We start from the raw sequence: 16,610 nt of genomic DNA on the forward strand, positions 1-16,610 counted from the left end.
CACAGTGGAGAGGCTTTGAAAAACTGAACACATATCAATCAAGAAAATAGGAAGAAGTTGTGTGGAACAGTGAAAAAAATTAGTAAAATATACAAACTGAGTAGTGCATGCGCAAGATAGGCTATATCAAGGAGAACGTAAGCTCGGGAGCGCCGTTGTCCCGTGGTTAGCGTGAGTAGCTGCAGAACGAGTGGTCCTTGGTTCAAGTCTTCCCTCGCCTGAAAATTTTACTTTCTTTATTTTCCCAAAGTTATGATCTGTCCGTTCGTTCACTGACGTCTCTGTTCACTGCAATAAGTTTAGTGTCTGTGTTTTGCGACCGCACCGCAAAACCGTGCGATTAGTAGACGAAAGGACGTGCCTCTCCAATGGGAACCGAAAACATTTGATCGCAAGGTCATAGATCAACCGATTCCTCCACGGGAAAACACGTCTGATATATTCTGTACGACACTGGTGACGGCATGTGCGTCACATGACAGGAATATGTTGTCGACCCACCTAACTTGCACACTTGGCGAATGGGTAAAAAGATTCTTCTACCTTGCCCGATTTAGGTTTTCTTGTGGATGTGATAATCACTCCCAAATAAGTGATGAAAACATAAGAGTTTGTCACATAAACTGAAAATAAGAAATTAAACTTTTCACTCGAGGGAAGACTTGAACCTAGGACCTCTCGTTCCGTAGCTACTCTCGCTAACCACGGGAGCACGGCGCTCCTTGACTCCCAGTGTCCTTGATGTTGCCTATCTTCGCATGGACTACTCAGTTTGTATATTTTACTAATTTTTGTCATAGTTCCACACAACTTCTTGCTGTTTTCTCGATTGCTCTGTGTTCAGTTTTTCAAGGCCTATCCACTGTGCCAACTTATAACTAAATCTGAGGGGGGGTGCGATGAGGAGGTTCCCTTGTAAGTATTAGTTCGCTATCTGGTCGTCTAGACAAAGGCAAAGTTAACTCATATACGTTCCTACAATCCAACAGACCTCTACATTTGCACGGATGCTGCTATTTACAGGAAACGTGGCTCACTACTACCACGGACTATCCATACACGGAATCATTCCGGAAAACCGCTCGCACATATGTTTATCATTATACTTACAATTAAATGTTACGATCGCGCTCTCAACTGAACAGCATCCGAGAATGGCGAATTATCGGAAATACAGCCAGTTGTCGGCAGTGGCTCCGGAAATGGCTGTACCTTCCTTACAACTGGACATACCCCCCCCCCCCCCCCCGTTGCTATCACAGTACTCCAAGTCCTTACCTTTCCTACAACAGGGCATAGTCATTTCCTTTCCACAAACACACATACTTTATAACACTGATGCTCAAATGCGAACATATCACGCTCCCACTAAGTATATTACTTGGTCAATAAATGTTTGCCTACCATAGCAAATAATAGTGATCGAAAATCAGCGATTGGCATGCATCTCTCTTAAGTGCTTCTTTCGAGTCCTACCACTGTGTCCTAGAAAGAGACACGTAATCGGCGAGATGTTAAAGAAAAAACGTATCCCAGCAACATGTTACTGTCACATTCAGTCTTGTTTCTACAGGTGCACACACGTATCCATGTTAAAATCTATACCCTGTTTTCGAATCGAGGTATAACATTACCTCTGAATGAGTTGTTTCTTTCCGGACAAGTACCGTGACAATGATCGTAGGAATACGTATTTTCAGCCAACTATGCAGCCTAGGGATAAAATGACTGAGCTTTGAAAGTGATTCGGCTAAGGAACGTGGTATGTACGCTGTATTTGCGACTCCCTCACAACCCCTCAACCAGATAATTCTTTAATATTTGTAACGCACTCTGTCTCGACATCATATCAGAGGTTCCTCGATATATCCACCGAGTTATAGGCGATGACTGATTGAGAAGGAACACAAACAGTAGTAGTAGATGATGTGCTGACTGAGGTTGTAAGAAGAAAAATGTACACTAGCTTCTCAGATCTCTAGTGTCATGCTATATGTTCGAAATGATGTCAATCATTTGGAATCACCTCTCTCCAATCGGATCACAACCACTACTCAATCATATTTGTCGCACCCTCATATCTCGAAACGAGTCACCTTCCCCGAACGTAGTTTCTACAGTAAAATTCCAGCGTGGTTGTAGTCGCCCCCTACACGTCGTGCAACTGATCCGATTTCTACAGCTTCGCCCATGTGATAGGTCCAATTTAAGTCTGAACTGAGCAGATGTCGGAGAAAGACATATCCACCACCTTCAGCAGCCTCTGTAGAAACAGAACGACCTGAATTACTGCAACAGGACCGTGTTTTGACCATTCGGTGGAAATGCACGCAATTTCGTACGTCCCCAAGCTAGATACAGGTAGTACAGATCCACGTCCATTCAAATCAGTCAGCCCAACAGATACAAATTAAGAACTATGAAAGCTCATACGAATTAGAAGTCACCAAGGCACCGATGCGGGCACAATGACACATAGCTGCGGTCGGCCTCCAGCGCAAGGAAAAAGATTTCACAATACGACTTCCCACAATAGCGTAGCGTGCAGCCATCCAAGCATTCCTAGCGGTATAGCCGCTTATTCACCGGCTCTCACCTCAAACTGCTACTGCTACTGCTACTCCTGCTGTGTCTATGACACGATTCTATTAAATATACAGACACCACAGAGCCCACTTTTAAGTTTGATCACCTATACTATAGGCCAGTGGTTTCCAACAGATGGTTCGCGGTCTCCCAGGGGTCCGCGAGCTATGCGAGAGGGGTCGGCAAGATGCTATTAGAATAAAAAAATATATTAAATATATTTTGTATGAGAACAGATTTTTTTGTTTTGGTCGCCTCCTGCATGAACAGAGCTTTAGCGAACGCTAACTTTTGCGTCTAGCGTCTTCCTGGGGCCAACTGACACTAGCAGACTCTAGCGCAATACTAGAATTAGATAGAGGCAAATAGTTCTGCTGCATGCGGTTGGACTGCTCGCGCTGCCTCTTTGCAGCTGACAACTGACAGTCACGTTACATAGAAACTCGCATTTCAGACGACAATCGGCCATTATTTTTTGCCAGTGCTTTCACAGAACAAGTTGTTTACATATTCAATATGCTGTATTAAAACAGTAGTGTTTGTAAAGCGTTGTTTTTCACGGAAGCTACAGTTCGCGTTGTTAAAAATGGACCGCTGGTTAAAAAGTGGTTCGTTGAAACGAGAAATGCCTGCAGATGAAGAGGAAGATGATGCATTTGATGTTCAAGCAAGTAGGTCAGTGACTCTCGAACCGAAGTTGTCAGTGCCCATTGAACCTAAATCGTCGGCGTCCCTTGAACCTAACCCTTCCAAGATCAGTGTTAAGCGTACTGGAAAAACTAGAAAATATAGCTCTGATTACTTGGAAATCGGTTTTAAGTTCACTGGACCTGAGCAACAGCCTAAACTTCAATGTGTCATTTGCTATGAAAGCCTTTCGAATGAATGTGTGAAATCAGCAAAACTCCAGCACCATCTTGATACAAAGTACCAAGAGTGCAGAAGTATGTCATTAGATTTTTTCAAAAATAAATTAGGAAAGTTGAAAACAAATCGTAAAACAATTGCCAAACACTGTGGTGCAAATGTAAATGAAAATGCAACCCTTGCGTCTTACGAGGTGGCTCAGCTTGTGGTTAAATGTGGGAAAAACCACACAATTTCTGAGGAACTTATACTGCCATCAGCAATAATACTTTGGAAGAGAATCTTAGGTGATGCAGCTGCTAAGGTAACAGGAACTGTCCCGCTCTCAAATAATACTGTTCAAAGACGAATTTCTGATATGACAGTTAACACCGAAGAAACATTGCTGGCTAGACTTTGCATGAGTGTCATGTACGCTATACAATTGGATGAAAGCACAGACATATCAAAAAAGGCTATAATGTTGGTTTTCTAACCATTCTTATGGGAGGACCAAGTGTTCAAAGATTTTCTTCATGCGAACTACTGCATACGACAGCAGACGATATTTTAACTGCATTAAATAATTATCTCAATGAACACGACGTCACCTAGAAAAAATGTGTAGGCTTCTCGACGGATTGAGCAAAGTCAATGGCTGGCAAAAAAAAAAAAAAAAAAAAAAAAAAAAGGTCTTCTAGCTCGTATCAAAGCGATAGTCCCTGAGGTGAAATGGACTCACTGTTGCGTGAAGCCTTAGTAGCCAAAAGCTTGTCTGAACCTTTGCAAAAGATACTTAATGGAGTAGTTCAAATCATCAACTACATTAAAACTCGACACCTGAAATCCAGATTATTTTCTTTGTTGTGTAAAGAGATCGGCAGTGAGCATGAGCAACTTCTTACTCATATGGAAGTAAGATGGCTTTCTCGTGGTAGGATCTTGCCACATTTTTTGAACTTACAGATGAGTTCGTGTCTTCTTTCTTGACACAAAGTGTGATATGACAAGGTAACAATCATGCTCAATGAGGGGGTCCTCGAGAAACTTTTGTTGGGAATCCCTGCGCTAGGCGAATTATCGTATGACACGCTCCCTCTGGTCCTGTTTAGTTGTGTCAACACGCTTTTGTACAACGCCAAACATCTCGTTTCTCTGCCACGAGTTTCATGCCTGTCTCATGTTCTAAACTAACATTAAGACGCCCTGATACATTGCCAGTCACAGAAAGGTAGACATCGCGCACTGTAAATCATTTTATTACTGCAACTACCATAACACGCTACACAACAACTTATATTAAATAAAAACCCACTTACAACATAACGAAAGTAGAAGACTCTTACGGCGTTGGCGTAGGTCCCCAAACGGATATCCGAAAGCGAATGACGACCTATACATTTATTCTCGTCTCTCACACTGACGGAAATACCTGACGACTATGCACCCCCTTTCGACTCATTCCTCATATTGCACTAATGTACGCGATCACTGTTTCGCTGCTAGCAACCCTCGGATGTTCCCTTGCATCCACGGAAACATTTTCCCCAACACAAACAAGCCATAGCAGTCACTCATTATCTGCTAATCAATGCAGGGATGGGATGGAAAAGACACCATCCATATACTCTAGTACTAAACATGAAACTTGATAGCGCGAACAATTTTACAGAAACTTCGACACCGGTCAATCATGTGACAGCATGCTTCCTCAATCTCTGTATCATAGCTAAACCATCCATTCTCTATTTTGCAAGTATCATTGCGAACATGGAAAGATGACTACATAATACACCCATTCACAGCTAATTCTCGAACACATAACTCATCAAAGTATATCAGACAGTACTCTACATATTTCTAAGACCTCGATCATAGTACCTAAATTATGATTTATCTCTCTGCGTATGGGAGCCACAGAGCATTCTCCCCATCTTAGGGTAAAAGTATGTGTGTTTGTGGAAAGGTGTAGACTATGCCCTGTTTTAGGGAAGGTAAGGATTTGACTTGGAGTACTGTGATAGCAATGGGGGGAGTATGTCCAGTTGTAAGGAAGGTACAGCTATATCCAGAGCCACTGCAGACAACTGGGAGTATTTCCGATAATTCGCTCATTCTGGAATGCTGTTCAATTGGTAGCGATATTGTAACATTTAATTGTAACTATAATAATTAACATATATATGAGCTGTTACCGGAATCATTCCTTGTATGAAAAGTCCGTGGTGGTACTGATCCACGTTTCCTGCTAATAGCAGCATCCATGCGAAAGTAGAGGTCTGTTGGATTGTAGGAACGTATATGAGTTAACTTTGCCCTTGTCTAGAAGACCAGATAGCGAACTAATACTAGTATGTGTTGGGTGGCTTTCGTGATCAAGTGGAACATTGAGAAGATGGTATGATTGGGATGGAGTGTTATTCCCGCCCATGTAAATTATTCCGTTGACTGTTTGTCCACATTTCGCGTCTTTATTTAGTTGAAAGAAGATGGAGTGTGGTGTGTGGAAGATACGTTTGCCTGTTCTCTAGACATGGAAAGGACCTTAGTTGGCTTGTAAATTATGTGAGTTCGGTATTCGTTGGTGGAAATATGATTTTTCATGTGTTTGTTTCTAGTTACTCAGTGGTCTAGAGGACGCCCGACGAAGCTAAGGTTTCGTGGTTGTAGAGAAATGATTTCGAGTCTATATATCAGGAATTAAGTTGCCTTAGCTATGGGGAGGCTACTGCTGTGTAGTTGATATCGAGAAGTGTAGCGAAAATTCTATAATACTATGGCGAAATTACGTGTGTTATTATAATCCCCGAGTCTTGAGATGTGCATAGAAAAGCGAGCAGACAAGGAAGCAGAGACAGTAACGCCTTTGTGTCGAGGGGAAAATGATGGTGAATTTGTAGAACAATTCTGAGAGTGACTTCGGTTGGCTGATGTAAAAGGGGTGATTTTGTTTGATGGGGGATGTGAACTGTATGTTTACTAGATCGACACGGTACTCGGTGATATATTGCTGGGATTAGATCGGTTTCACGGTCCAATTTCGGGTGCTGTACAGATGTAAAGATCACTGTTTGTCTAAAATGTGTATACATTGTATTGCAAAGTAACTGTGGCTTTCACTGCGTGAACTGTGTATATATTGTATTTTAAAGATAGCATGGTTTATGTTATGGCATGACTAGAGTGGATGACTGTGTGTCCCATGATGAGGGGCATATAGTTTGAGCAGACTGATAACGATGAGGGTATGAGTGAGAATTTTTAAGTGGAAAATTATATTCGCTATAGATACTGAAGCACAGTCGTCAAGAGGAGAGGTTACCTGCACATTGATTGGTGTCAGAGTATAGCAACAATCGTAATATTTAATTGTAGTTACTATTGGCTTCCAATATTCTTGTGAGTCTGGTATGTATTTGATAATGTGGAGATAACTTTGTGGTTTTAACTGTCAACTGAATTTAGTGATCTGTGTAAAATAACCGCTGTAAGTTCGAGAAAGTAGAGGTGGATGGTTCTTCAATAACAGCGGCATCAGTAATTCGGCGAGTAAATTGGGTTAGAGCAAATGATAATGTCGGATTCAGTAACATGCTTTTTACTGCGATATGGTAGCCTCTACATAGCCGTGCGGACATTTGCGTATGTTGAGAGCAGGATTGGTATAACGTGATGGGGTTAGGTCCGCGAGGAAGACTGCATTGGACATTATTGTGCGTTACTTTCGTAACGAGGTTCTGTTAGGGCACGAATTTCCGTGCGTAAAATGCGTGAGAAGACGAAAATTAGTACAAAAGCGCACGTTAAGTATTTATGGACGGCTGTGGAATTTACTAGAGGGGTTGTTATTTTAGATATAAATGTGACTTAAGTGTAAGCTTGATAACGTTACTCGATGCGTTTGCGATGGTTTATACCTACGCGCAGTGTAGCATCAGAATCGCTAAGGGGAAAGCAGGTTGTGCTATCGTGGAATGGAATTCTTCAGCGTCTTCGCTGGACCGCTGTTACAGTTAGGGTAGAATGGAATGCTCCACGCGCTTGGCTATGCTTGGTGGTACGCTCTGTAAATAATCCCCCCTGGTCATCAATGGCACTTATACAAATTTCGCCTGCGTTCGGCTGCAGCTCGCGGTTGCGCTCCAGCCCAATTACGTCAGCATGTGTGTCTAGGTGAACAGGTATTTACATAGGAATTTCTCAGACATGCGGTATGAGTGAGATCTCGCTGCCTCATGCTTGCGGGAGCCGGGCGAGGGCTGTGCGCGGTTTGACAGCTGACGGCTGCACCACGACGCAGGGACTGTCTGTACGCTCTGCTGGAGAGGGGTTGACGGAGAGTGCATGCGCTCGTTGATTTGCGAGCAGGTCTGTGGGCTATGAGCTGTGTGGGTAGTTCACGATATGATAGTGTCTAGACATAAGTGTGCTGAATTATTTAGGAGTATGAATGTCTGTACTTAAAATATTTGCGTAAATTAAGAGTTGTTTGTGTGTCTGCAGACTGTATTGTGACCCCAAGCATAACATGGCGAGTGTTTTGCGTCATTGTGATAAATATATTCGATCTCTAAATAAAATGTTCGAAAAAAAGTAGAGTGAACTCTCCCCAGCACCCTAGCGCAGCCTGATAAATTTTAGCATAATTCTCGCCCCTACAGACCACCATCTGGGACTAGGTCATAGGAGGGGTGACAGTACGATCTGATGGCGGTAATGTGTACATGTCAGTTGGACAGTAAATCTGTCGGTGGAGACAGCACCCGCAAAATAAAGACATGTGTTAAGATCTGTTTTCCCACCATTTCGCCCCACCATCTTTGATGACGTCATGCAGTGTGCACATTAGTACTCGTTATTGCACGGTAGCCGCCATCATGGGTGAGTAAGGCGGTGTGGCGCTGGGTTGAAGATCGTGGTGAAGACCTTAACTACTTGATTCCAAGTCCAGGTGGGTGTGGCATTGGTGGGAATTGATTCCGAGTCCTAGGTTCAATGAAGTCGAATCACGTGACTAATGCAGCAGCCAATACGAGTGCAGCATTCTGAGGGTGGGGGAGGGTGCTATGTCATGAGTGAACACTGCACTGATAGTGGGAAAATGTCGAACTTCTCATTCGATAATTGAATATTGAAATTTTAAATTGACCTATTGAATATGATTAAAATTGAAATGGAATTAAGTACTTACGTAATTGGTAGGTTAGATATGTGATGTGGGTGTTAGTTTAGTTAGCATATTTACAGAAGACTATGTACAGCTTGTGTATGGAGGTGATGGCCGAGGGTGTTTGTTGTAAGTGGTCGGGCGTCCGCGGGCCTGTGGTGTGGTGCGAGAGAGCGGACGATCTTGTTTAATCAACCGACCTCACGGTAGCGTCCTCTGGTGGTCACAATATGAACTAAACCAGTTGGGCTCTGGAGCTCGTGGTGGTTACATCTATTGTCTTGTGGAGCCAACACCGTGTTACTAGAGGACGCCGAAATGCACGCGTTTTAGCTCCCGCAGGCTGGCGTGAGGAGGGAAGAACTATACTGACGTGAAATCTGCAACATGACAAGGAATTAGAATTCAGAAAGCGGACGTAGCCAGTTTGATACTTGACTTTAAACCATTAATGATGAACGTCGCTCTTGACGGCACATGAGTCACAATATTATCTGTTCAGAAGACATAGTAACTGAATATGGCGCCTCGCTAGGTCGTTGCAAATGACGTAGCTCAAGGCTATGCTAAACTGTCGTCTCTGCAAATGAGAGCGTATGTAGTGAACCATCGCTAGCAAAGTCGGCTGTACAACTGGGGCGAGTGCTCGGGAGTCTCTCCAGACTAGACGTGCCATATGGCGGCGCTCGGTCTGCAATCAATGATAGTGGCGACACGCGGGTCCGACGTATACTAAAGGACCGCGGCCGATTTAAAGGCTACCACCTATCAAGTGTGGTGTCTGGCGGTGACACCACAACATCGGTTGCAGCCATCTTGAATGACGGTACTTACGTCATCACCTGATGTCCGGAGAGCGCCCTCTGGTGGCACCGACATGAACTAAGCCAGTTGGAGTCCAGACCCAGTGGCGATCGCATATGCTTGTAATTGGTTAAATAGCAAAGACAAGTCCCTTTTTCCCTCCATTACTGTACCTGAATTTGAACTTCGCACTATTTTTCTTGTGGTGGGGGTTAGGTTAGGGGAGGTAGGCCAAGTGTCCTATCTTCCCGTGATTTTCTTTGTAGTGATAAGTACAGGTGCTATGCATCATCATGTTGGAATTTGAATTCCGCGCCATTCTTCTTGTGGTGGGGGTTAGGTTAGGGGAGGTAGCCCAGTTGACCTTTTTTCTCGCTAAAATTCACACTTCCCGCCAAATCCGACATCTTGAATGACGTCATCGCCGCCATATTGGATGACATCATCGCCACCATCTTGGATAATGGTACTTTGTCCCTTTACATTCGTTGTCGCAGTTCTTTAATCACCGCAAAACAGGTAGGAAGAAGTCCTACGCGACGACTCAGTAATTCAAGAACGTATTTCTTAATCTCAGAAAATCTCAGCTAAATAGTAAGCCAGCCCTACTGTACGCCTCTTATACCACCTTCTACGGACTTGGCAGCTAGACTGAAACACTTCAGGATATCGAATAAGTGAAAGGATCTTGCAAGATGGAATACGAGTAATGGTTAGACTATATCTGAAATGAAATTTATTAGCAGCCCGTCGAAACTCTTCAAATTAACAAATGCATGGAAAAATTCGGCGAATAATGTTCATCGACACAAAGTGTTACTGTTCGCATAAGTGATTCGTTTTGAGATTATACACCATATGCGGACGAGATTTGTGTTGTTCAAACGTCTTCTGCAGTACAGATAAGTGTAATATTTAGTATTTATTTTGTGGCTGCGGGGCTAATATTGTGCTCCATTAGTGCTCAGTGAATTCAAACTAAAAATGAAGCAAAATAAATTATAATATTTCTGTTGTATAGTAAAGTTACCAATTGTGTTCTCAAATACTTTTGCTACATCGTTACTGTTAAGCACACAGAATTATGGTTAGAGAAGTTACCTCGTCCTAAGAAGACACATTTACGTCTCTGTTTTACCAGAAATATTTATCATTTAAACTGGATACCTTTATTAGCCACATATGTCTTCAGAAAATTTAAACAGTAAATTCAGCAATGTAGCTATGAAACGTCTCTGTGAAGTCGTTTCATAAGACGCTTGTCGAATTAGGTACAACTTATTCGCTTTACTACCTGATTTTAGCTCAATTTATAAACTCTTCCAGAAAGTCTGAGCACTCAAATAAGGCCTATTGAACAATATATGTGTGTTTAATGTGGGGTTTCGGTTTTGTTTTGTGGGAAACACTGAGTTGGTCATCGTCTGCTGGGAGCAGACCATGTTGCTTCTCGTTCGAAGGAGAGCACAGGATGACCAACTTAAGTTTCCAATACCTGAACAGAGAGGTTTACCCATCTTAGTCAAAGACTGTTTTTGTGTGTGAGGTTGGTAACGGAGGGCTACCTCTCTGGTAGCTTCCGCTGCACGGGGAGCTAGGTAATCTCGAAAGAGAAAGGGGCGACTCTTCGGTGAACGCTTGGTGAATACGGATCGTAGCTCTTAAAGGGGGTTTCAAGTGATAGGAAGCAGGTTGAGTTAGGACTTCGTTATGTTTAAGAGTTGAAATACTTAAGAACTTCAGCTTAACTGAAGCGTGTGATGCGAGTATGATTTTTAATCTTTCATTAGTGGAAGTTGCGTTTGTCTTTGTGTGTCGATTTTGTGCCACGTGTTTGGTAATAAATGACCCTTCTGGTCCACCACGGCACTACAATAGACCTTATTTAACAGTCTGCTTGTTTAATGAGCCACAATTTCTACAAGAATATCTGTTCTTTCGTGCACTTTCTACAAAGCGGCACAACAGTTTGAGTCAGAATGCACCACGTGCTGTAGTTCGGCAGTTTGCAGGCAGCAGGCGCAATTAGTATGTTGAATAATTATCGCACAACCTGGTGCATTGGTTAAACCTCGGTCCAGAATAGTGCAACGTAGAATCGTAATGCGAATCTCACTGGTATGAATGCAAAAGGAGATGATAGTATCATTGTCTCCCACCCCCGGATTCTGCGTTTCTTGCTGTAGTTAAATTGTGCTCTGTTTCATTCTCACGTAATTCTTACTAAAATATTTCTGGTCAGGCACCAGTTAGGTGTAGCTGGGATGTGCAACCAAATACTTAGTTACAATAAACAATCGACGTGAAAGATAAATTCTGTGGTGTTGATCTTACCCACTTACTTCGATTTCCAATCCTGAATTAATCAAGTTACTTCATGCACGATATGGAGTGCTATTTATCTGGCTACTTAAATAAATTTGAATACTGGTAATTAAATTATTAAAGTAATTAAACTAATAATTTTCCAGCTCCGTTTTCTTTTAATGGTTAGGAAGCGCTTGGGCTGGTGGCGACCCTGAATTTCGGAAATTTTATCATTATTTCTGTGAGAGAAGCAGCGAGAAATGCGAGATAACGTATATGGCTCCATGAGAAACGTCGTAAATATAGTAATACGTTACAGCCTTGTGTCATGCGGAATAAAAAGTGTGAGTACATAACGGGATGAAGTACTTACATTGGTTTCGTCCCCTTGAGACACAGAAAAGTGTCTGCAATAATGGCTGGAATTAAGTGGAAGAACACGGCTGCAATAACGTACAGCGACTTCTGCTTGAACATAAATCCGTAGGCGTACCAGATGCTTTTTATGCTGGGAAAATGTCTGGCGTAAAATAAGTAGCCGTATATGGTATCCCAGGACGCTGGATGGCGAGCAGTTGATACACAATTGTAGACGAGCGGCTGAGCTGCTGGCAGTTGTGTAAGATTTTGCATTCTGTGTCTGGACCTGCAATAAATGAGACAACATCCACAAAAATGGAAGTGGACCGTTCGCTATTTTTGATTACTAGTAATGTGTGGGTAACATTTTAAACAGATATGCCACATTTATTCTCTTCATCTCCTAACGAATGTGCCACTGATGGTGCACACGGTTATGAACTCAGTCACTATAACAATCTATGTACATGGATACATTAAAGATAAATTACATTAAAATTCCACTGTTAAAAGAATTACACAAAAACAATTCGTAATATTCGGGAAGCAAATCACCAACAAGAAAAGATAACGTCTTATGCGAAGAAATTATCTAACGGGTAAATAAGTGCGAAGAAAAGTCGGCAAATTTGCTCGGAAGCGAATATAGAATGCGCCCTGAAAAATATGGCTTACTATGATTGTTATTGCTTCTCACTTACTCTGAAAGGAAGCTACTGTCGGAATCCAGAACGGATTGGTCTGATACGATCGTGGAGAGTTCTCACCAAAAACCGCGAACTGCTACGCCACAGACATCGTAACGTGAGTCTTCCAGGGCGTCACGTCTCTCATTCTGGAAGAACCATGAGGCTGGGGGAATAGCACAGATGGTGCTACCCCGCCAAGGCTGAACTCTCACATTCCTGTTTGGTGGCTCAAAGGTATCCGTACCATAGCCAGCAAGCAGCTGACTCTCGCCATTTGTCCATGGAGATATGAAATGAAGCATGGTGAAAGAGGAGAAACTTTTCTCTCTTAATGATGCAAGTTGGTTCCGGCGGGTCCAGGTAACTTGGGATGGCAGAGGTATTTGTTGTATCCTCTGACGAAGCGTGATGAAACACACTTTTACAACAGAACTGTTACAATAACTAAATAAAGCAAGCTTCTAAAAGGAGCCCCTTGAGTAAGAGGTAGCAAGTTCAATATTTAGTAAGGCTAATTTGAAATTTTTGTGTTAACAATTGTAACAGGAATGATATTAGCTGCTAATAACTCACTACGTGCATCAGGAGGGCGACGGGAAATGAATGTCCGGGATGCTATGGGATGTTTGTATAATGCTTCACAAAATGGACATCGTCGACATTCAATAAATGTTCGAAACAAACCAGCAACTTGCGCCATGAACAGCTAACGAAAAATGGCGCGCTACGATGATCACGAAGATTAGCATCATCATGACAGAAGGCGAACTCCTTGGGAGCTGCAAACATTCAGCTAGGTATCAGCCCTCAAAGAATGCATATGGAATGATACCTGTGTAACGGGTGATGAAAACTGAGGGAATGTGGTGGCATGCAACCGAAAGTGAAAGAGTCTGGCGTGAAACTTATCGTGGAACTGGCTATCCTTTAAGGCGTAGCTGCAGAATGTGCGACAATATGATTTATAGGCACGAAAAACACAAAGTTTCAGAGGTTGAATTTGTCCAGTGGTTCCAGGTGTTATGCACTGCACACTGTTACACACCGTTCAGTAGGGGTAGTTTGCTCTAAAGGAGTATGCAGACCAAGAATGAAGCAAAAGCAAGTTTCTTTGACCAGCTATTGTCCAAAACAGTGCTCATACACTTATTGTAGTTCGTCTACGCCCATTTTCAAGTCTTGCTTGGTGTGAGTTAAATATTCCCCACTTCCCTTGCAAGATAACGCACACGACAAACAATCACTGGGGAGAGACTCTCCAACTTCTCGCAACACAATAAATGACTTTAAAGACAATCTACCATCCACATTAAAGTCGGCATAATTGCATATGAACGCATTGAGGCATTGACGTTAGCAGATCTTGATAGAAATCTCTTGGTACCTCTAATTTCCAGGGTACCTCTCACAGACACGTCCTCTTCAAATCTCGAATGGTCGGAGTTGAAAACAAATTCCTTAATGAACAATGGGTTACTGTTGTTTATCTCATCTACAACTATTCGGGCCGATTCCGCAGTTTGCTATGCATCGCCAAGGTGACGCTTTGTTTGAAATTTCGTTTTCTTACGTCATCCAATTCTGTAGCACTTTTTGAAGTTAAGCAACCGTCCATTGCTTCACTTGAAATCACTGTAATCTATGACGTGCATAACGTAGAGGCTCGATAGCACGCACATCTAACGTCGATCAGTTGTAGAATTTTGGAACACGTATTATGTTCGAGTATAATGACTTTTCTGGAGACTAGAAATCTACTCTGTAGAAATCAGCATGGGTTACGAAAAAGAAGATCGTGTGAAACCCAGCTCGTGCTATTCGTCCACGAGACTCAGAGGGCCATAGACAGGGGTTCACAGATAGATGCCGTGTTTCTTGATTTCCGCAATGCGTCCGAAACAGTTCCCCACAGTCGTTTAATGAACAAAGTAAGAGCATATGGAATATCAGACCAATTGTGTGATTGGATTGAAGAGTTCCTAGATGACAGAACGCAGCGTGTCATTCTCAATGGAGAGAAGTCTTCCGAAGTAAGAGTGATTTCAGGTGTGCCGCAGGGGAGTGTCGTAGGACCGTTGCTATTCACAATATACATAACTGACCTTGTGGAAGTTCACTGAGGCTCTTTGCAGGTGATGATGTGGTATATCGAGAGGATGTAACAATGGAAAATTGTAAAATTGTACTGAAATGCTGGAGGATATGCAACGAATAGACGCATGGTGCAGGGAATGGCAATTGAATCTCAATGTAGACAAGTGTAATGTGCTGCAAATACACAGAAAGAAAGATCCTTTATCATTTAGCTACAATATAACAGGTCAAAAACTGGGAGCAGTTAACTCCATAAATTATCTGGGAGTAGGCATTAGGAGTGATTTAAAATGGAATGATCATATAAAGTTGATCGTCGGTAAAGCAGGTGCCAGACTGAGATTCACTGGAAAAATCCTAAGGAAATGCAGTCCGAAAACAAAGGAAGTAGGTTACAGTACACTTGTTCGCCAACTGCTTGAATATTGCTCTGCAGTGTGGGATCCATAGCAGATAGGGTTGTTAGAAGAGACAGAGAAGATCCAATGGAGAGCAGCGCGCTTCGTTACAGGATCATTTAGTAATCGCGAAAGCCTTACAGAGATGAAAGATAAACTCCAGTGGAAGACTTTGGAGGAGAGACGCTCAGTAGCTCGGTAAGGGCTTTTGTTGAAGTTTCGAGAACGTACCTTCACCGAGGAGTGAAGCAGTATATTGCTCCCTCCTACGTATCTCTCGCGAAGAGACCATGAGGATAAAATCAGTGAGATTAGAGCCCACATGGAGGCATACGGACAATCTTTCTTTCCACGAACAATACGAGACTGGAATAGAAGGGAGAACCGATAGAGGTACTCAAAGTACCCTCCGCCACACACCGCCGGGTGGCTTGCGGAGTATGGATGTAGATGTAGATGTAAATTATATCGTGCGGCCTTGAAAGACTGCAACACAGTTTTTGTAACAAGTGCGCCTTGTCCTCCCTTGATTACTCGTAGTTTTTCTTATGTACTACAGTACACGGTCATATTGCTTTTTTTTTGCTGTGCTGCGGATGATCTTCTATACATGTAATTATGTTTAGTGCTCCTTGAACAACGATTGTCATGCACTTGATTTCACTGGAAACGGCATTTGTGGCTCCATGCCCGAGAAGAATGATGAACGTAACGATTCGATTCTTATTTCAATATCACTTTCACTTATTAAGCACGTATCGCTATCATTTTACTCCTCATGTACATTGCCCGCACAGTCGAGCGCATACGACACCACACATCCCTCTGGTTAATCTAGCAGAAACGTCAATATATCATCTGCCACTTCTTTCTCACTCGGTGAAATTCCTTGTACTCATTTCTAATGAAATGTCAACATCAGCAATCGATGTTGTAGATTTCACTTTGTTTATCGTTGCCATTGCTCTGCCTCATATCGACAACAGTAGCCCCGTGGCTCTGTTGTGAGTTACTCGTCGACTAAACAATTCAAGGACACTCGGCAGCCTCATGCTGTTCTCATTGTGTGATACATATGTGGAGCGTCGAATGCCGTAAACATCACAGTCCTTTTGGGACCTTGTATTCAATGGGTTATCTTCACATCTTGGTAACTGCAAACCCTTTGTCCTGGAATATACACTACTAGCCATTAAAAATGCTACACCATGAAGATGACGTGCTACAGATGCGAAATTTAACCGACAGGAAGTAGATCCTGCGATTTGCAAATGATTAGCTTTTCAGAGCATTCACACAAGGTTGGCGGCGGTGGCGACACCTACAACGTGCTGACAGGAAAGTTTCCAACCGATTTCT

General features: G+C 42.7%; 1 protein-coding gene across 2 annotated transcripts in view; it reads right to left on the minus strand.

The window, feature by feature from the left end:
• LOC126230334 (fatty acyl-CoA reductase 1-like) overlaps window positions 1-16,610 on the minus strand; it is a 263,811-nt gene that overhangs the window by 51,858 nt on the left and 195,343 nt on the right. For both annotated transcript variants that reach the window (XM_049942393.1, XM_049942392.1), the window contains exon 7: window positions 12,084-12,356. In XM_049942393.1, the coding sequence (XP_049798350.1) occupies window positions 12,084-12,356 (273 nt within the window). The remainder of the gene's footprint in view (window positions 1-12,083; window positions 12,357-16,610) is intronic.

This window comes from Schistocerca nitens, unplaced genomic scaffold (genome assembly GCF_023898315.1).
Source record: "Schistocerca nitens isolate TAMUIC-IGC-003100 unplaced genomic scaffold, iqSchNite1.1 HiC_scaffold_380, whole genome shotgun sequence".
Classification (NCBI taxonomy): domain Eukaryota; kingdom Metazoa; phylum Arthropoda; class Insecta; order Orthoptera; family Acrididae; genus Schistocerca; species Schistocerca nitens.